The sequence below is a fragment of the Bos indicus x Bos taurus genome, chromosome 17 (genome assembly GCF_003369695.1).
Source record: "Bos indicus x Bos taurus breed Angus x Brahman F1 hybrid chromosome 17, Bos_hybrid_MaternalHap_v2.0, whole genome shotgun sequence".
In the NCBI taxonomy this organism is placed as follows: Eukaryota; Metazoa; Chordata; class Mammalia; order Artiodactyla; family Bovidae; genus Bos; species Bos indicus x Bos taurus.
Genome location: NC_040092.1, coordinates 11712765 through 11732950, shown reverse-complemented (window position 1 = coordinate 11732950; position 20186 = coordinate 11712765). Strand labels below are relative to the sequence as shown.

Sequence of the window (20186 nt, the reverse complement as noted above, 5' to 3'; positions counted from 1 at the left end):
TTCACTTTGGGAGGATTTGTATTTTCACAAATGAGATTTGCTTGAAGCTGTGAGTGCCCGTGGGAAGGCAGAACAGGACACTGGCTTCCAATCCTGGCTTTACAATTTAGTGGCATATGACCTTGAGCATGCAACTTTTCTCTGCCTCAGTTTCTTCATCTGTTAAATGGGGATAGTAAGACTATATCTCATAGCATTATTATAAAGCTTGTGTGCACACATGCTCAGTTGCCTTGTTGTATCCAACTCTTTGCGATCCTATGTATGGTAGCCCTCCAGGCTCCTCTGTCCATGGGATTTTCCAGGCAAGAATACTGGAGTGGGTTGCCATTTCCTTTTCCAGGAAATCTTCCCAACCCAGGGATCGAACCTGCTTTTCTTATGTTTCCTGCATTGGCATGTGAGTTCTTTGTCACAAGTGCCACCTGGGAAGCAGTAATATATTTTTCCAAATCTCTCCCTCAGAGCTATAAGGAACATCTAGTGGGTTATGGTAACCTCCTCCAGGGGCTCGTCCTGATTCAGGGATCAAATCTGCACCTCCTACATTGCAGGCAGATTCTTTACCCACTGATGTACCTGGGAAGCCCAAACTCAGTCGTGTGCGATTCTTTGTGACCCCATGGACTGCAGCACTCCATGCTTCCCTTTCCTTTACTATCTCCCGGAGCTTGCTCAAACTCATGTCCGTTCAGTCAGTGATGCCTTCAAACCATCTCATCCTCTGTCACCCCCTTCTCCTCCTGTTCTCAATCTTGGCCAGCATCAGAGTCTTTTTCAATGAGTCAGTTCTTTGCATCAGGTGGCCAAAGTATTGGAGCTTCAGCTTCAGCATCAGTCCTTCCAATGAATATTCAGAGTTGATTTTCTTTAGGATTGATTGGTTTGATCTCCTTGCTTCTGACAGAGTGTGGTTCACTGGAGAAGGGAATGACAAACCACTTCAGTATCCTTGCCTCAGGAACCCTATAAACAGTATGAAAAGGCAAAAAATGGAATATTGCTCAGCCTTAAAAAGGAAGGAGATTCTGACACATGCTACAAGGAGCAAGAATCCTAAGGAAATCATGCCAAGTGAAATAAGCCAGTCACAGAAAGACTTATTCTATATAATATCATCTATATGATGTATTTAAAGTAGTCAGATTCATAGAGACAGAAAGTAAAGTGGTGATAGCTGGGGCTGGGAGTAGGGAGGGATGGGGAATTGTTTAATGGCTATAAAGTTTCAGTTTAACAAGATAAAAACATTCTTGTGATCTGTTGAACAATCACTTGAATATGCTTAACACAACTAAGTACTGCATTTTGGACACTTCTGTTGACCATGATGGCTACTCCATTTCTTCTAAGGGATTCCTGCCCACAGTAGTAGATATAATGGTCATCTGAGTTAAATTCACCCATTCCAGTCCATTTTAGTTAGCTGATTCCTAGAATGTCGACGTTCACTCTTGCCATCTCCTGTTTGACAACTTCCAATTTGCCTTGATTCATGAACCTAACATTCTAGGTTCCTATGCAATATTGCTCTTTTCAGCATCGGACCTTGCTTCTATCACCAGTCACATTCACAACTGGGTATTGTTTTTGCTTTGGCTCCATCCCTTCATTCTTTCTGGAGTTATTTCTCCACTGATCTCCAGTAGTGTATTGGGCACTTACCAACCTGGGGAGTTTCTCTTTCAGTATCCTATCATTTTGCCTTTTCATACTGTTCATGGGGTTCTCAAGGCAAGAATACTGAAGTGGTTTGCCATTCCCTTCTCCAGTGGACCACATTCTGTCAGGAGATCCAACCAGTCCATTCTAAAGGAGATCAGTCCTGGACGTTCATTGGAAGGACTGATGCTAAAGCTGAAACTCCAATACTTTGGCCACCTCATGCGAAGAGTTGACTCATTGGAAAAGACCCTGATGCTGGGAGGGATTGAGGGCAGGAGGAGAAGGGTATGACAGAGGATGAGATGGCTGGATGGCATCACCAACTCGATGGACATGAGTTTGAGTAAACTCTGGGAGTTGGTGATGGACAGGGAGGCCTGGCGTGCTGTGATTCATGGGGTCGCGAAGAGTCGGACACGACTGAGCGACTGAACTGAACTGAACACGACTAAACTGTACGTTTACAAGTGGTTAAAATGATAAATTTTCTGTTATGCTTTTTTACCACAATAAAAATAAATTAAAATGAATTACCTAGAAATCCTTCCAGCTTTAGAGCAATAAATCGGCAATGGCCACCAGGGGTCGCTATGCTCCCATTTCATTTCACAGCCCTCTCCGCCCTTTCTACTCAGTGGAGCTAACTGACGGTTTCTAGCGGACTGTGCGGGGTAATGCCCTAGGATCCTGGAGAAAGTTAGAGCACCTCTATCCTCCCTGCCTTCGCCAGATGCACCAGCCCTGCAGAAGCCCCAGGGCTGCACGGCACTCCCCATCACATGCCGGCCCACAGCCGACTCAGCTCCGCGGTTTCTCTGGGTCTCTTCCCTCTTTGCTGGAGACACCGTCGGTCCTGAATAGGGTGCATCCACCTTGCCTGGCTGCCCGCCGGTCTTCAGATTGCCCAGGGGCTGGAGAAGACCGAAAGGTGCAAGGACTCACCTGCCACCAGGTTACCCACAGATAAGGGGACACGGCAGTGCAAATGGGTCAGAGACCTCCTATCCCAGGTGCAGAGACTTCGCGGTCAAGCAACCCTGGGGTTTGCCCACTCACCTGCTCACTATGTATGTCATAACCTCCTGGGGGTCTGAGTCTCCTCATTTGTAAAATCTATGTTAATACCCAGGAGGATGGAAGAAGTTCAACAAAAATTCCTGAGGCTTAGAAAAGCACTCAACCGATGGGCTAATGACCATTCCATGCCCCGTATCTGATGCTGGCCTGATCTCCCATCGCTGGCTGGTTTTCTACTGCACAGCACCCACTCTCGACTTTGCACTTACTACTTAAGGATCCTTTCCTGAAGAAACCCGCACCATGATCCTCTGGACCAGACAGGGTCAGTGAGTTAACCAGGCAGGATTCACTGGGTTGTAATGAATAGAAACCCAGTGAAACTACCTCAAGGAAATGGAAATGTCTCGTGGAATCCAAGAAAAAATGAAAATCAAACAGCAAAGTGCTGAGAAGGGCAGACCCAGGATCTGGGCTCTTTGGGGACCCAGGACCATCCTTTCCCCAAAGCCTGCTTTATTCCTCTCCTCCACACAGGACATGTGCCCCCATGCCCTCCCACCAGGCTATGGACTCTGCTGCCATTCCTAGAGCATGCCAGGCACACTCCCACCTCAGGGCCTTTGCACCCTCTTTGCCCTCTGCCTAGGACATCCTCCTGTAGCTCTCTCCTATGGTTCACTACCTCCCTGCTTCCAGTCTTGGCTCAGATGTCACCCCAATGGCACCTCCCTTGTCCAACTGTTTGAAAATTGCAGCCCATCTCCCACCACCAGCATGCTTCAGCCTCTCCCCTGCTTTCTTGCTTTTTTGCTTTAAGTTCACAAAAAAATAAAGAGAGGGGTAATTATAATCCTACATTTATAGCCCACTCTCATCAGCATTTATTTTTTTATTTTAATTATTTATTTGGCTGCACCAGGTCTTACTTGGCATGTGGGATCTAGTTCCCTGACCCCGGATTGAACCCCAGGTCCCCTGAATTGGGAACACAGAGTCTTTTAACTGCTGGGCCACCAGGGAAGTCCCAGTGTTTAATTACTAAATTTAATGATGTAAAACCCCAAATCCAAACAAAAGCTACAGTCTTGACAATAACCTACATCTAACCAGATGGTTCCCCCCGACCATAATCCCCTCACTATCTTCATCCTGAATCCTTTAGTTATTCTTCCCTTGTTTCCTTCTTATGGTTTATTATTGAATATGTGTGTATTTATTTTTAGTTGCTTTCAACTTGATAGAAAGGATTTCGCGTTTATGTAAAAGGACATTTCTCGTGGGATATTCGATCTCAGATATTCATCCACATTGTGATGTATTATGACTGTAGTTCCTATGTTTTGACTGCCAAGTAGTACTTCGCAGTGGGAATTTATTCATCTGCTCTCCCATAGATGGGTACGTGGGTGTGTCCCAGTTTTGGCCGCTGTGGACAGCACCCCTGTGAATATCCTTCCATGTAATTCCTGGTGTAGACAGGCAAGCATTTCTCCACGGTTTATACTTTGGTGTAGAATTGGTGGGTCATAGGATACGGACGTGCTCGGCTTTGGGAGAGAAAGCTGTGAATTGGCTGCACTGATTCACATGCCCACCAGACGTGTTGAGAAGGCTTGCTTTTTCTCTACAGTGTTTGCACTTTCTGCCATACCATGAGTTTCACTTATGTCTTTGTTTACCATCTGTCTCTGCCCTCCACCCCACTAGAAGGTCAGCACCAGGAGGGCAGATATTTTTTAACTCTTTGGTTCACTATTACATTCCCAGTGCCTGGATCAGTGTATAGCACATAGTAGATGCTCAATAAACATCTGGTTGGATGAACAAGTCAATGGCCCCAAACGAGAGCTGAGAGCTCCTATGTTGTATTATCAGCCCAATTACATGGGGATAGGCTGATTTCACCCTCCCTCTTTCACTCCAATCCAGGAAAGGACCACTGGCCAAGAACTACTGATGCCAGGACCCCCAGACCAATTAAGTCAGAGTTCCTGAGGGTGGCGCTTGGGACATTGTTTTTAAGCACCCCACCCCCATCCCTGGAGATTCTCCCTTGTGGACAGAGTGAGACCCAGAGCTCAAAGGGAAGCCATTCATCTCACCCAGAGATGCTCAGGTCCCAGGCAAGTCCCACTGGACCTGAATTTCTGGGTGAGACTCAGGAATCTGCAACCTCATGATCTGGACACATGGCCATCAGAGCAGGCCCCACCCAGACCGCGGTGCCTGTGGATGCTCCTCGCCCATCAGGGCCAGCTGTGATGTTACGGTTCTGGCGTTTTTCTAATTCCACCTCCAGGTCTCAGCAGGTAGTGACGGCCTTTTACCACTTGCCACCCTCCTCTCATCCTGCAGGCCCGAGGTAGTCTCCTGTTTCCAGTAGAATGCTCTGAGTTCCCGGGGCCCTCTTTCATTCCCCAAGACATCCAAAGAGTCTTTCTTGCTCTGTTTCTTGTTTCCCACTTAAACTTTTCCCCTTACTGCTGAGGGAAAGGTCACAGCTGGTCCACGGACCAGGATGCAGGGAGCCGGACAGAAGAATTCAGAACTCGGCTCCTCGGGGTGGAGGGCAGGGCTGACACCTGCCTCCCAGGACTCATGCCCCAGTGGTACATGACCTTGCTATGGTCTTCAGGGTCACCCATCTTGTTCTACGTCCCACAGAACAATTCCCACACCTTCACTTCCTGCTCCAGGGGATTTAGCCCAGCACTGGGCACCCAGTAGTAGCTCAATAAAGTCTGGTTACTTTCAGGCTCTTTCATACACAACTTGAGTTGCATTAAATTCCCTTCAGGGACTACCCTGGTGGTCCTGTAGTTAAGAATCCACTTGGCAATCAATATAGGGGTGCTAAGTCACTTCAGTTGTGTCCAACTCTTTGTGACCCTATGGACTGTAGCCTGCCAGGCTTATCTGCCCATGGGATTCTCCAGGCAAGAATACTGGAGTGGGTTGCCACGCCCTCCTTCACGGGGTCTTCTCGACCCAGGGATTGAACCCGTGTCTCTTACATCTCCTGCGTTGGCAGGCAGGTTCTACACCACTAGAGCGATGAGTTCAATCCCTGATCCAGGAATATCCTGTATGCCACCGGGCAACTAAGCCTGTGCACCACAACCACTGAAACCCCCTCTGGAGCGGGCAACTACCGAAGCCCAAGCACCCTAGAGCTCCCATGAGAGAAGCCACCATCACGAGAAGCCCGAACACCACAACGAACAATAACCCCCACTTGCCGCAACTAGAGAAAGCCCGTGCGCAGCAATGAAGACCCAACACAGCAAGGAAGGTCCAAAAAGAAGTAAATAAATAAAAATTAAAAAAAAAAAAACTCCCTTCAGTAACTTCCATGGCTCTCAGGATAGAAACCCCAAACCCATGGTAGGCCCTGCATGGGGACCTTGCCCATGGCTCCCCCCTGATCCATTCTCAGTGGTCACTCCAGCTTCCTCTCTCTGCTGCTTTAACACACCAAACTCTTTCCCACCTCTGGGCCTTTGCACATTCCTGCTCCTCCCACTGGCTTATCCACATTACCACTGTGGATCCTTTGGGGAGTAGCTGAAATGTCACCTCCGCTGAGAAGCCCTCCCTGATTCCCTAGGCCTTGTTCGATCCCTGTTAGAGGCCCTCATGATATCCTGAACTTTTTCATAGCTCTTGCAAAGTTTTGTAATCATACTTAAAGTGATTCTTTGATTCACGGCTCACACTGCCACTAGACTCTGAGAAATAGAAGAGCCAGAACCATGTTGTTTGGGTTACCTCCTGGGTCTCCCTGCACAGCCTAGTGCCTGGCTTAAGGACTGGGCTCAGTATATTTTGGACACATAAATGAGTGGATAGATGGATGGAGGGAGGGTAGGTAGAGAAAGGGAGGGTACTTATCCAGCTGAACACATAAATGAGTAGATGAATGGATAGATAGATGGATATGGATATGAGAACAAAAAATAAGTCATTTCTTTCTGCCATCTTTCCATGCTGCTATAATAGTGCACATGAATGTCCTTAAGAACACTGATAATGCTGAGAAGAAAGACAAACTCCAAGTTCATTTAGGCCATGCTCCTAAGTCATCATCTGGCTTTTAATTGTTGTTTGTTGTAGTGGAAGACTTTCCTTGAAAGGTTTACATGATTTCTATTGTGATGATGAAGCATGGCTACATCGGCGAACTGGAAATCATTGATGATCACAGAGCAAGAACATCATTGTGAAACTCACACACAGGTTAAGTAAATGTGATTAGCCCTGAACTTGACGTATCACTCAAAGATCTAGAAAAGTGACAGATCATCTTCTTTCATCTCATTGCACCGATGACCTCAGCTAGTATCATGGCTGCAAGAAAGCGAGACAGACACACACAGAAGAGAAAATCCTGGGATTTTCTATGAGGGTTGTCATTCCTACACACAATACATTTTAAAAAGAGTTTTCGTGATGGACTGCATTTGTTCTATTGGCTCCTCCACTGGTGTCTGAGCCATCTCTCCAGTGGATTGTGAGCTCCATGAAGGTCAAATTCTTTTCCCCTCTTTGCAATTTCTTTCTCCCAGGATGGTGGGGGAGCTGGGCTCTGTACTTCCAGCTGCTCCACAGCCCAGTTGAGAGGGCCCGCCGTGAGGGCCATGCTGCCCTCCGCTGGATGCTGAACAAACACCACGGCAGCGCTGGTGGTGTAGGAGGTGCAAAAGCATTTTGGATTCAAACCCCAGCTCTGCCACTCACTCCCTGGGGGAACTTGGACAAGCTGCTTTGAGCTCCAGGAGATTTTTTTTTTTCCATCTGTAAAATGAAGACAATATTACCTACCTTGTAGGACAATTGTGAAGGGGAGTGAGCATTACATAAGCGCCTTGGCACATAATAGACACTCAATAAACAACTATGCTTATGTAAGAAACACCAGCCATACCACACGAGGTGAATAAGACACAGTCCCTTATCTCAAGGATGTCTCACTCCAGCAGGGACAGATTCCACTAAAGTGGCTTGTTGTGATAAAGGGTGTCCTGTTGAGGTATACCGGAGAAGGCAATGGCACCCCACTCCAGTACTCTTGCCTGGAAAATCCCATGGACGGAGGAGCCGGTATGCTGCAGTCCACGGGGTTGCTAAGAGTTGGACACGACTGAGCGACTTCACTTTCACTTTTCACTTTCATGCATTGGAGAAGGAAATGGCAACCCACTCCAGTGTTCTTGCCTGGAGAATCCCAGGGACAGGGGAGCCTGGTGGGCTGCCGTCTATGGGGTCGCACAGAGTCAGACACGACTGAAGTGACTTTGCAGCAGTCAAGGTACATGCGATGTAACGCAGAAGATGGGATGAGTTCAAGGAAGGCTTCTCGGAAGAGGTGACCTTTAGTCAGACATTAAATAGCATTGTACAGTCTGGAGTCTTGAGTTCTTCTTTCCAACTTGCTGCTAAATTTCCAGGTGACTTTGAACCAGCTTCTTCTCCACTGGTCCCCAGACCCCCTCCTGTAACATAAGGTTGTTCAGCATCAGCTCCAAATCTTTTGGGTCACAGCCTCCCTTGAGAAGAATCTGTAGAAAGCCAGAGCCCTTCTAAAAAAAAGAATTGCACAGACATGTAAGTCAGTAATGGGAGGACAGGAGAGCCATCAGTGGACCTAGGCTAAAACTCCAGAGTTCAGCCATCCCGTTGGCACGGTAGCATCTCAGAGCTGGCCCTGCCCTCAAACACAGCCTCTGTCTTTAGTCTGTGGAGGCACAAGCAAACAGAATCAGGATCCAATCTGGAAAAGCCCCTCAAGCACTGGACAGCAGGAGACAGCAGGGCCCTGGGGAACTGGCGGGGGTGGGGGGTAGGTCACTCTGGCTGGCTGGGGAGCCAGAGTTCCGTTCTGGGAAAGCTCCCCTGAGCCGTCTGCCCTTGACCTTGCCTAGTTTATCACCATCTGCCCTGGAGAGGAAGAGGAGCGTGGGCTGCTCTGGGCAGGCTCCCAAACAGGCCGCTGACCCCCGTCTGCCACCCAGGCTAGAGTTCCCGGACGCATCCTTCATCTTTCCTAATCTAAACACCCGCAGGCCCCAAGTGGTCCATCCCTGGCCCCCTCACCCCACCACCCAGATGATGTGTTCTCAGTTGCATCCAGCTTGCTGGACAAGGGCGAGCTGGCCCTCCCATTAACACTTGAGCTGCTGCCACCACCTGCCTCCCTGTCCATCCAGCCTGCCCTTGCCTAGCATTTACTGAGCACCTGTTGTTGGCAGGCATCCTTGAATGAGACGACAGAGGGCCCACGCTTACCTTCCTTTGAGGTCTCTGCCTCCTGGCCTAGGTCCCCCCACTCTTCTGAAGGCAAGATGTTCTTGCCAACCCCACTTACCTGGAGCAGGTTAGTTGTCTTGGGGGAAGCTGGCTCTGGGCTGGCTAATTGGGTACTGGGAGGAGAATCAGCTCTGAGTGGTGTCTGAGCATTGCTCTAAGCTGCTGTGTGATCCTGGGCTTATTTCTTACCCTCTCTGTGCCTCAGTGGGCCCATATGTACACTTCAGATTTCATGATTCCCTCTGCCAGCCCCTCCTCACTCCCCTCTCCCAGAAGAGTGGAAGGAGAAAAGAAGCCTACCCTAGAACGCTTTAAGATCTTTCTTTAAACAACCCCTGGATCCTAATCCATTCGTTCGAGCATTTATTGAGCATCTATTGTGTACCAGGCCCTGGACTGGGCAACTGGAACGTAAAAATTATTCAGATTCAAGCAGGTGAACAAATGGACACCCCATTCCATGGCCTGAATCCTGCTGGGGTCAGGAGGCCCCGTGGGGTCCCAGGTGGGCCTAGCCCAGGATATGGGGCGCCCGGGGACTCGCGTGTCAGCGCCGGCGGTGCTTAGGGCCGCGATCTGTCTCCTCCCCTTCCTCCTTCTCCGCCCCCTCCTCCTTCCCTCCCCTGAGCGCGGCGACGGCCGCCTCCCACCCGCGGGATCCCGGTGTCCGGCCGCCGGCTCACGCGTCCGTCGGTCGGCTGGGTAGTCTGTCCGCGCGCGTAGAGCCCAGAGCCCCGCCGCGCGGCCTGGGAGGGAAAGGGCGCGGAGGCGGGACCGCGGCTCCCTCCCACTCCGGGGGGAGCCCAGGAGGCGGCGGTGCTGAAGCCTGAGCCGGAGAAGGAGGCAGAACCGGGGAGAGGCGGTGAGAGCGCGGGGTGCCCAGGGACCCCACCCCCGGCTCCTTCGGGAGGCCCGCGCGCGCTTTGGGGAGGTCTGGCCTGGGGACGGAGGGTTGTTACCCGCAAGGCGGGAGGCATAGGCGATCCAGCTCCTGGCTTCGCCTGCGTGGTGACGCGACCCCTGAGGGGCCCTGGGCCGCGCCTGCAGCGCCGCGCATCCTGGCACCTCCCGGCGCATCCCGCATCCCTCGGCCGGGAGCGGGCCCCGAGGGAGGGGAGCGCTCAGGTTGCTGAGGAGGGGGCGCCGCAGGCGAGGGGTCTTGGAAAATCGCGCCCCCAGCCCCAGCCCTCCCTTGAGGCCTGCCCCAAGGGAGCGCGACCGGGCGACCCCCTTTAGCCCCCCTCGCTGCCCGCTCCCCCCCATCGGTTCCCCATTGTTCTCAGCCCATCGCTCTCCCGGGGAAGGGGGGAGGGGGTGCCGCGCTCTGGTCTTAAAGGGCCCTCTCCCTCCCCTTCTTGTCTCCTGGCAGGTGGCGAGCGCGAGTGGGGTGGGGCGTGCCCACGGGCCCCCGCCCCCCTCGTCCCCCAGCCCAGCTCGGGAGCCGCAGCCCGGATCAGGGGGCTGGGAGTAGCCGCCGCACCCCTCCCCCGTGCGTTCTTCGAGCCACCCGGGCCTTCCAGGACGGCGTGGACCTGGGGTGGGGGGACAACCGGGACAGGGACGCCCCCTTCAGCGGGAGCCGTCGGGGGGCGGGGGTGGCGGACCTGAGACAAGGCCAGCAGCCCCCCTGGAGCCAGGCGCAGGGTCTGCGAGCGCAGAGGGCCGGCCGGGGCGCTGCAGAGAAGGCCGGCTGGGGCCGGGCCTCCTCCGGGGGTGACAGGCCCTGCCGCGGCCAGAAGGAACGGGGGACCAGCAGGAAAGAGCCCGGACCTAGAGTAGAGGCAGCTGCCTCACCCCCTCGTCTGAGCCTGGAGGGAACCCGGGGATTGAGAGCACCTTTCCCCTTCCTAAGAAAGACACTTGCCAGAACACACCTAACCTGAGACAGCTCTGAGGGGAAGGGATCTTGGAGCCTGGAACATTCCCCCCCAGCCCCCAACACTCCTTTAACTGAGGCCTGCGGGCCTGAGAGGGGCCGGGAGGACACAAAGGAGGCCGGACAGTCCTTGCTGCCCTCCCTGGGGCGAGAGGAAGCTCCCCTCCACCCCCTCCAGCTCCCAGGCCCAGGAGGAGCTGCGTGGGGAAGAAGGGGGTCCTGGCCCCTCGGGCGGCAGCGGCCATGTCACGGCCAGGCCAGGGAGTGATGATGCCGGTGAACGGGCTGGGCTTCCCACCTCAGAACGTGGCCCGGGTGGTGGTGTGGGAGTGGCTGAATGAACACAGCCGCTGGCGGCCCTACACGGCCACTGTGTGCCACCACATTGAGAACGTGCTCAAGGAGGATGCCCGGGGCTCTGTGGTCCTGGGACAAGTGGACGCCCAGCTGGTGCCCTACATCATCGACCTTCAGTCCATGCACCAGTTCCGCCAGGACACAGGTGAGTGGGCTCGCGCCCCTCCCCTCCCCACCGCCACCACTATCACCATCATGGCGGGATGCGGAAATACCCCAGCATCCCTGAGGAGGGAAGCAGAATTGTGGAAGGCCCACCTGCTGCTCCAACCCCCTCCCCCTAAACTAGGTCAGTCTAGCCTAGTCCAGTTGAAGAACTGGGTTCCAATCCAGCCTCTTATGTAGGGCTGCAGATGAGCTATATCGCTTCTGTGAGCCTCAGGTTCCCCCTCTGCAAAATGGATGGGTCAGTGTCCCTAACAGCTGTGTGAGGATTAGATAAAACTGCTCACTGAGCCCAGAGCCTAGAAGATCATTAGTGTTCGATCATCAGAATGAAAGGGCTTTCCCTGCACTTCCTCAGTTGATATTTTTTCAACCACTACAGCCAGTCTTCCTATCATGTTCGTGGTAGTCCTGGTAGCTGTCCCATTTTACAGATGAAGAAACTGAGTCTCACAGAAGCTGAGCGATTTAAACTCAGAGCTGAGATCTAAGCCCAGACAAGGGGCTTCCAGAGCTGAAGCTCTTAACCAGAATCTCATTTCGGCTCTGAGAGCCGCTGTTGTTGGAGTGATGTAGTGGTGGTTGCAATGATGGGGGCAGTTGAGGGGGATTGGTGGTGTTGATGGTAGAAGGGCGGTAATGATGGAGGAAATAGTGTTGGTGGCAATGTCAGTGGTCATACTGATTGTGGAATTGGTGGTGGTGATGATGGTTGTGTGGGTGGTGGTCTTGGGAGCAGCGTGATGGGGTGGTCATGGTGGAGAGAATGAGGCTGATGGCAGTCTTGGTGTCGTGTGATAGGTGATGATGATGATAAAAACGAGGATGTGATTAAAAACAGCATTTCTGTTCGCCATCACTGTGGAGACCTGCCTGAGTCATTGTTGCCTGGTGGTCTGTATGAAAAGCTTTGTGGGCAGTGAGGAATGGCAAGGTCCTGCCTCTTAGAAGCTGCCAAGAATCCTTGACATGATCACCCCCAGGAATCTGCTGATGGAGGTTTGAAGGAGTTACAATGACTCCCTAGATGATAGAACTGCATGTAACAGCCTTGGGGATAATAGAACACATTCCATCTCTCTAGAGCTATACTGTCCAATATGGTAGCCACTAAGCCCTTGTGGCTATTGAAATTTATGTTAATTAAAATTAAATCAAATTTAAAATTTAGTTCCTCGCTCCCACTAGCCACATCCACTTGCTCAGTGGCCACAGGTGTCTCGTGGTGACTATACTAGACAGCATAAGTCCAGAACACTACCACCATCGAAGAGAGTTCTAGTGGCTAGCTCCACTCTAGACCATCGCTTGGTGCCTACTGGGTGGTCCCCACGTGTGGAAGCAGGTGAATTCTTGACAGATGGTTTGTTGTGACTTTTCCGTATATCTGTGTCCCCAAACTCTGGGAATTGGCAGCAGTCACTGGTGGTACCATTTGTTCATTCATGCCATCATCAACTTACCAATCTGTGTGTCAGACCCCCATGCTGAGCGATAGAATACTGTAAGGAGCAAGACCGCCAGGGTCAGGGAAATCCAATGGTTAGGAGTCCAAGCTTTCACTGCTATGTCCTGGATTCAATTCCTGAAAGTTGCATGGCACAACCAAAAAGAAAGACAGCCGGGGTCCTTAGTAGAGGTCTATTTGTGGAGGACCTATGCAGGAGATCCCTGTGTAGTCAGCAAGCAACACATTAACCACACAGATAATCAGTTGCAGATTATGGAACATGGAATAACCTTGGTCGAGTAGTGGTCACAGAAGGCTCATCTGAGGAAGTCAGGTTTGACTAGAAATCTAAAGAATGTTTGAGGGAGACAGCTTCCCAACAGAGGGAACAGCTAGTGCAAAGGCCCTGTGGCAGGAAGGAGCAGAGTACGTTCAAACCCATTGCGTTTGGAGTGCAGTGGATGAAGGGAGGTGGCATGAGATACGGTTGGACTAAGGGAGAATGAACACATGTGTACATATGGCTAAGTCCCTTTGCTGAAACCATCACAGTGTTGTTAATTGGCTATATCCCAATACAAAATAAAAACCCTTTAAAAAAAAAAAAAAGATGAATTTCAAGCAGGGGCTGGACATAAAGCCGTGAAAGGGGCTCTGGATTTTATCCTGAGGGTAGAAGAAGTCACCATCAAGCTCTTGGGCCGATCCTTCCAGAGAGGCAGAGTCCCTGATGAAGAATTGCTGGGCATCCCCTGCCCCATTCTCTCTGGCTCATTCCGGAACCATCTCTGGTGGAGGGCAGGGATCTGACAAAGCATTCTATAGGTTCAGAGCTAGTGCTGGGCGTGGAGAGAGTTTTCCAGGGCCTGACAGGTGGTCCTTAGAAGCAGGAATTGCCCCATTCGAGGCTGCCAAGTTGGCCGGTTGGTCTGTGATTCCCACACCCCTGTTCTAGGCTCCTTTTCTCTTCCCACACCCTCACTTGGGCTCCCAACTCCCCAGACTCCCTCCATTCCCCCTTTCAGGGGACCCCTTATTCTCAATGGCATTCCTTTTATGGGTCAGCCTTGCTGGATCCCCTAGAAGTTCAGCGTCAGTCATGTTCCCACTGCCCCCTCCAGGAGCTGCTCACTCCACACCTGCTCCCTGTTGGCCGGAAAAGAGAAAAAAAAAAAAAACCACTCAACCCTCCACAGGCTCCTGGGAGCCTGCCAAGACCCCCCAGGGAGGGAGGAAAGCCTGGAAACCTCTGGGGCCAGCAGGAGACCTAGGAAGCCTGGGTGACTGCTAGAGGGAGGGGCAAGATGTCTCCCACCAGGAGTGTTATAATGTGCTTGCCCACTTCTCCCAGGAGCAATACAAAACCAAGGAAGGACATCTGGTCCTCACCCTCCATGACTCAGGGAAGAGCCTCGAGTGGCCGTTATCACCTCCCCAGACCTCAGTTTCCACATCCATGAGATGCGCAAGAGTATTACTTTGCTAGCATGGTTGTTGAGTTGGTGGAATCACATATCTTATTTTATCCCACAGACCTTAACTAACTGATTACCCACCATGTATCCAGCCTGTATTGAACACTACAGATGCCTGAGAGATGAGTAGGAGATCCTAAATCTTGAAGATTGTGGCACACACACACACAAAACAATATAAAGTTGTAAAACCCAAAGCTCGCATGTATATATTGAAATGAATACAGCCTCTCTTTAGATTTTTCTCTTTTTAATATCTATTTTTATTTATTTACTTGGCTGCTCTGGGTCTTAGTTGCGGCACACGGCATCTTTGATCTTCGTTGTTGAGTCATTTGGGGTCTTTTCCTTATGGCATGTGGGATCTAGTTCCCTGACCAGGGATCGAGCCCAGGCCCTCTGCATTGGGAACGCAGAGACTTAGCCGCTAAACCACGAGGGAAGTCCCCTAGATTTTCTAATTGTAAGATTCTTGACAAGTTCATTGCAGCAGAACTTTACGTTTTTGTGGGAGGTAGCAGCATGCCCCAGTGACCCTGACATTGGCACCACAGACTCTCTGATAAGGTCAGATAGAAATAGGTTAGCCTCTGTGGATTCTACAGTCTCCGTTGTAACTGCTGCTGTAGCCTGACTCTGCTGCTGTAGTTTGAAAGCAGCCAGAGAGTATGCAAATGAATGAATGGGTCTGTGTCTTAATAAAACTAGTTGCAGCCACTGAAATTTGAATTTCATATCATTTTCACGGGTCATGACATATTCTTCTCCTTTTTCTCCCCACTCCGACCCCCATCCACCAACCATTTGCAAGTTTAAGAACCGCTCAGCTCATAAGCTGTGCAAAAGCAGGCAGCCAGTGAATTGGACCAGGGAGCTGCAGTTCACCTACTCCTAATATATTCTTAGCCTGCCCATGGAGTAGGACAGTGCAGATGCCATGGCACTCTCAGTGTGGCCTGTATGAAATACTTGCCTCCTGGTGTGTGTGCGTGTACGTGTGTGTGCATACACACAGCGCTGCCCCACCTGTACATCACTGACACCCAAATGCCCTGTCTCTAACCCTGTCGTGCTGCCAGCGGAAAGCAAGCCCAGGTGTCAGGCTTGGACCACAGGGGAAGGGCCAGCCCTGGTCCCATGGGGGCTGCTGTTTGTTCAGCCTGTGGCCCGTCACCTCTCCCCTGCTGGGCTGTTTTCATCACTTGCCACGGGGGGTGAGTTTCCCTTTGAAGCCCCGAAGGTCTGGAACCCACGTGGCAGGGATGCCATGACCCTGGTGTTCCTTTCACAGGCACATCTGCTGCGATGTGGGTGATAATGGGCCAGGTGGTACTGGTCCCCCATAGCTTTCCTGGTTTTCCTTTGCCTTGAGCCGACCAAACCAGGATTTCACAAATGGGAAAACCAAGGCGGAGGGGTTGGCCCAGGTGGGCAGAGCCTCTGGTGGTGGAGCTGGGTCCAGGAGCAGTGGGAGAAAGATGTGGGAACCGCCTCCTGTCCCCCGTGAGGTCACCTGCTTAGAGCCACTTCCCCACTGCTGTGGAGGCAGGTGGCCGCCACCGAGGGCTTCATCTGGACCCTGGATCCTCCTCTTGGTCCCCGCTTGGGACAGAGATCTGAGCTAACCACTCCCCAGGCCATTTCCAGATTTCTCTCTGAGCTCACGTGGCTGGGAGTAGGGGCAGGGGGAGTGATGCACTGATGGGTGACACCTGTTCTCTACTCCCTCTACTGCTGGGGGCACCCCTGGCCGCCTTCTGCCCATTCTGTAGATGGGACAGCTGAGGCTGGGGGACGCCAGCCTGGGGACCATCCACAACTGCTGTCCCCACAGCTCAGAGCACGTCTGTGCCTGGCACTCCCAAGCTGTCAGGCTGGAGTGACAGGTGGTGCCTGTTTTCAGCATCTCCCAAGCCAACACCAATCCCTTCTCTGGGTAGCCAGCGCTCCACTCAGCCCGGGAGCCCTGATGGAACATCCTGTCTGAAGCCACACTGAGGCTGTCAGAGATCTGGTAGGGCCACCCAGAGAGAGGAGCAGCCGTCACCAGGGAAAGCACCACCAGAATTTAGACCCCTAGGCAAGTCATTGTATCCTCCAAGAGAGAGAGGCCCAGAGAGGGTGCATGACTTGCCCAAGGTCACACAGTCAATCACTCCTCTGGAACCGGGTTTCTCACACAGGTTTCAAGGATGGAGACTAAGGGTACATTCAACAAGCCTGCAAAGAGAGTCACCTCCCCCCCTCCCTTGAGTGTTCTGCTGGGGCTTGTTGCCAGATTCTGTACCAAAGTAGGAACAGCCTTGTGCAACCCCAGAGGACTCCGGGCCCAGCTCCCTGGTTACACAACCCCTTGGGACCTTCTCCCAGACAACCTGGAGGGCCCCCAGGGGGCTGGGCCTGACACCAGGGGCAGGAAGGATGATATGTGTTTGGACTGGGAGGGGGTCTGTCCCCTGGTGGCTGCAGCTCCAGCTGAGTCATACAAGGGTGTCTCCCACCACCACCTGTTGCACTGCCTGCATCTCCACCCTGACAGATCCATCCTTTTGCCTCCGGCTGCTTGTCTGGCTCCTGGAGTCTCCTCTGGTACCATACATTCATCATCACTTTTGTTTGATAATCACTGGTGCCTACTCAGTACCAGGCCCTGGACCAGTTCCCTGGAACTCAGAAAGATGGACAAGACCCCTGCCAAACGGGTTTCAGAGTCTAGTTAAGGCAAAGGCAAGTACATATCATGGGAATAGCAGCCAAACTCTCAGATTCAGATATAGATCTGGATTCCAGCTTGGCCCTTTGCTGGCTGTGTGACCATGGGCTAGCCCCTTAACCTCTCTGAGCCTCAGATTCCTATTCTGCAAAGTGGGAATAAGAATAGTCCCTACCTGAGAGGGTTATCGTGAGGACTGAATGAGATAATGTAGGTAAAATCACAGAGAATATTACTTTGCACATAGTACTCATGTTCAAGTAGGAAAAAGATTTAAATACCTCATAGGAGAGGTACAAGTTTCCTGACCAGATGATATGGACAGTGTGTGCCAGGGGCCTCTGAGCAGGAGGACTTCCTGGAGGAGTTCTCCAAGAGTCTGTATGGTTTGAGGAACACTTCTGGCTGGAGGCAACCCAGGCAGGCCTGAGTGGAAGAGGGAGGCAGTGATAGAAGCTGGGGAGAGGTAGGGAGGGGAAGGGAGGCCTCTTGAGTCTCACCAGGCATGACTGGGCCTCCAGCTGTCACCCTTTAGCAGCCAGGCCCCAGGGGACCCAGAGCCACACCGCAAGACCAGCCTCATTAATCATGGGCCCTCAGAGGCCAGAGGTGAAGGCGGCTGGGCAGGGGCTGACACAGGCTCTTCCCAACAGTCTGTCTGGGCTCCCTCCTCCCAGCCAGCAGGCATCAGCCCACTTTATACATAGCCAAGGTGAGGCTCAGAGGGTGGAGAGCCACCTGCCCAAGCTAGGAAGACATGGATCAGAGATTCAGATCCCGGTGGCCTGCAGCACCCGCCCTGCATCAGGCCTGATTGCCCTAGCACCTTGGACAGCGCCACCCATGGCTGGACCACTCCTGTGGGGAGTGGGGGTGAGAGATGCTGGGTCACGTCCTCCTGGTAGCATCTTCTCTCTCCTTTCATGTACCCTACCCCTGCTGCTCCCCTCTCTGTCCTTTCCTGCTCTTTCCCAACCTCCCCGCACCCCGCATCCTCATCAGTCCAAGGGAGCTGTGGAGTCTGACCTAGAGATGAGGAGGCGGTGGAAGCTGTGATGGGGAAATGTGGGGGCTGGAATAGGAGAGGTGATAGGGAAGGTGATGAGAGCCATGGGGGTGGGGAGGGGACAGGGAGGTGATGGGGCTATGACTAGAGCTATTAATGGTAGGGTGGGGTGAGGTGGGGAGGGTGTGATAAAGGGGACTGTGATGGGGAGGGTCATGGCAGGACAGCAATAGGAGTGCTGTGCAGATTGTGATGGAGGGTGGTGAAGAAGGTGATAAGGAGTGAAGGGGGAGGCATAAGGGTTCTAAAGAGGGGGTGATGGAAGACGTGATGGGAGGGTAGTGAGGAGGGGCTAGGATGGGGAGGTGATGACTGGTCACACGGGAGCTGCCCATTCAGGCTGCGGGCAGGGGGATCCTTAGCTTCCTCCCCAGGGTATGGAGGGTGCCTGGGGCCCTCCGAGGCACCCCGCCCCCATATCTGTGTCTCCCTGGGCCTCCCTCTCACTCCTACATCACACCCAGCAGTAGCCACTCCAGGACAACCTCCAGGTCCCAAGAGAGTTGTCACCCCCCAACCCCCGGCAATGAACCCGCTCAGGCTCCCAGTCGAGGCAGGTGCCCTACCAACCCCCATCTACCCTTGACTGATACCAACTGAGGGCATGGGGCCCCCAATCTGGAAGTGGCTGCCTCGGGGAGCCTTGTTGGTGAGGTCCAGGCTCTAAGTTCCCTTCTTCGCAGCTTTCTGGTAATTGTGGGGATGGGGTAAGGATGGGAATGGGCGCTGACTTGTGACTTTGAGTAAACCACACCATCTGCATGAGTCTCGGTTTCCTCCTCTGTAATATGGGCCCAACAACAGTCCCCATCTCGTAAGATTCTGATCAGTATTAGTTTGTTCATTCAACAGGAACTTAATGAGCACCTACTACGGGCCAGACACTGTCCTTGGCACTAAGGAGGCAGCAGTGAGCAGGACACATACAAATCACTGCCCTCGGAGCCCTTCTATTTTGGTAGGAGTGATGGGCCTGGTACAGGAGGCCAGACACTGAGGAGGTCGGGATGTGGGGGTGTCCTTGATTTGGGGGCCGCAGGAGCAGCCAGGCTGGAGGCTGAGTCTCCCCCAGGTCCTGTGTAGCTGCCTCCTGGCTCTGCCACTCTAGCCAAGTGCCTCTCTCTGGGCTCCTCCCGTTATCCCTCTGGAGTTGCTCCAGGCTGCCGCTTCCACCTGCCCGGACAGTAGTGGCAGGCGGGTGATGGGCTATGGGAGGAAGTCTGGCACCGGGCCCTAGAGCTGAATGCCCTGAAATGCAGAACAAAGGAGGAGGCAATCGAAGGAGGCGGCGCTGGCGGCCAGGACAGTCCTGCCAGCAGCCTCAGCATAGCCACCTCTTCTGCTGATGACAAGCTGAGCCCCACCACCACAGAGCCTTTGTCACCTCTCCCTCCGACTGACTGCAAGCAGAACACACCGGGGGAACGCGTAGGGTTCACCCGAAATGGCACCGACATGGAGCCCTCCCCAGGTTCCTCTCTTCTAGGGAACAAAGGTTCATTTATGCCAAGGTGTTAGTCACCTGGGACCGTGAAAACACGAGTCAAGGAGCCAGGGGTCCAGATCTACCTCTACACTGTAGGTGATTTGAACCAAGTCCCTTTCTCTTTGGGGGCCCAATTTTCCCATCTAGAAAAGAGGCTGAGAATTTGGATGCTTCCAGGGTTGGGGCAGCCAGCAGAAGTGTGTGCAGTGGCTAGGAAGGCAAGGATGTTTAACTGTTGTCCTCTAGAGCACAGTAGGTGCTCAATAAATACTTGAAAACATGAATAGGGTGACTGTGACTCAGCTTCTGCTAAGCTTTGCCAAGAAAGCCAATCTTTGTCACTGCCTCTTTGGATATTTGGGGACATTTTTGAAATCCAGACTTGAGTGAGTCCACCTCATTTTTTTTTAAATGGTTATTTATTTGGCTGTGCTGGGTCTTGCTTGTGGCATGTGGGACCTTTTAGCTGTGGCATTTGAACTCCCAGCCACGGCAGGTAGGATCCAGTTCCCTGATCAGGGATCAAACCCAGGCCCCTTCATTGGGAGAGTGGAGTCTTGGCCAATTTTTAAATGCCTGGTCATTATACTTAGAAGATGCAAATAGT

General features: G+C 52.5%; 1 protein-coding gene and 1 long non-coding RNA gene across 3 annotated transcripts in view; one reads left to right on the top strand and one right to left on the bottom strand.

Moving 5' to 3' along the window:
- Positions 1-6741: 6741 nt before the first annotated feature.
- LOC113907469 lies at positions 6742-10352 on the bottom strand. The gene is made up of 2 exons (XR_003515196.1): positions 9951-10352; positions 6742-8177 (listed from the first exon to the last, which is right to left on the bottom strand). It is a non-coding gene; the product is annotated as an uncharacterized LOC113907469 (long non-coding RNA).
- Positions 9642-20186, top strand: part of DTX1 (deltex E3 ubiquitin ligase 1) — a 38918-nt gene continuing 28373 nt past the window's right edge. For both annotated transcript variants that reach the window (XM_027566676.1, XM_027566675.1), the window contains exons 1-2: positions 9642-9853; positions 10361-11369. In XM_027566676.1, the coding sequence (XP_027422477.1) occupies positions 11111-11369 (259 nt within the window). In that variant the 5' untranslated portion in view covers positions 9642-9853; positions 10361-11110. The remainder of the gene's footprint in view (positions 9854-10360; positions 11370-20186) is intronic.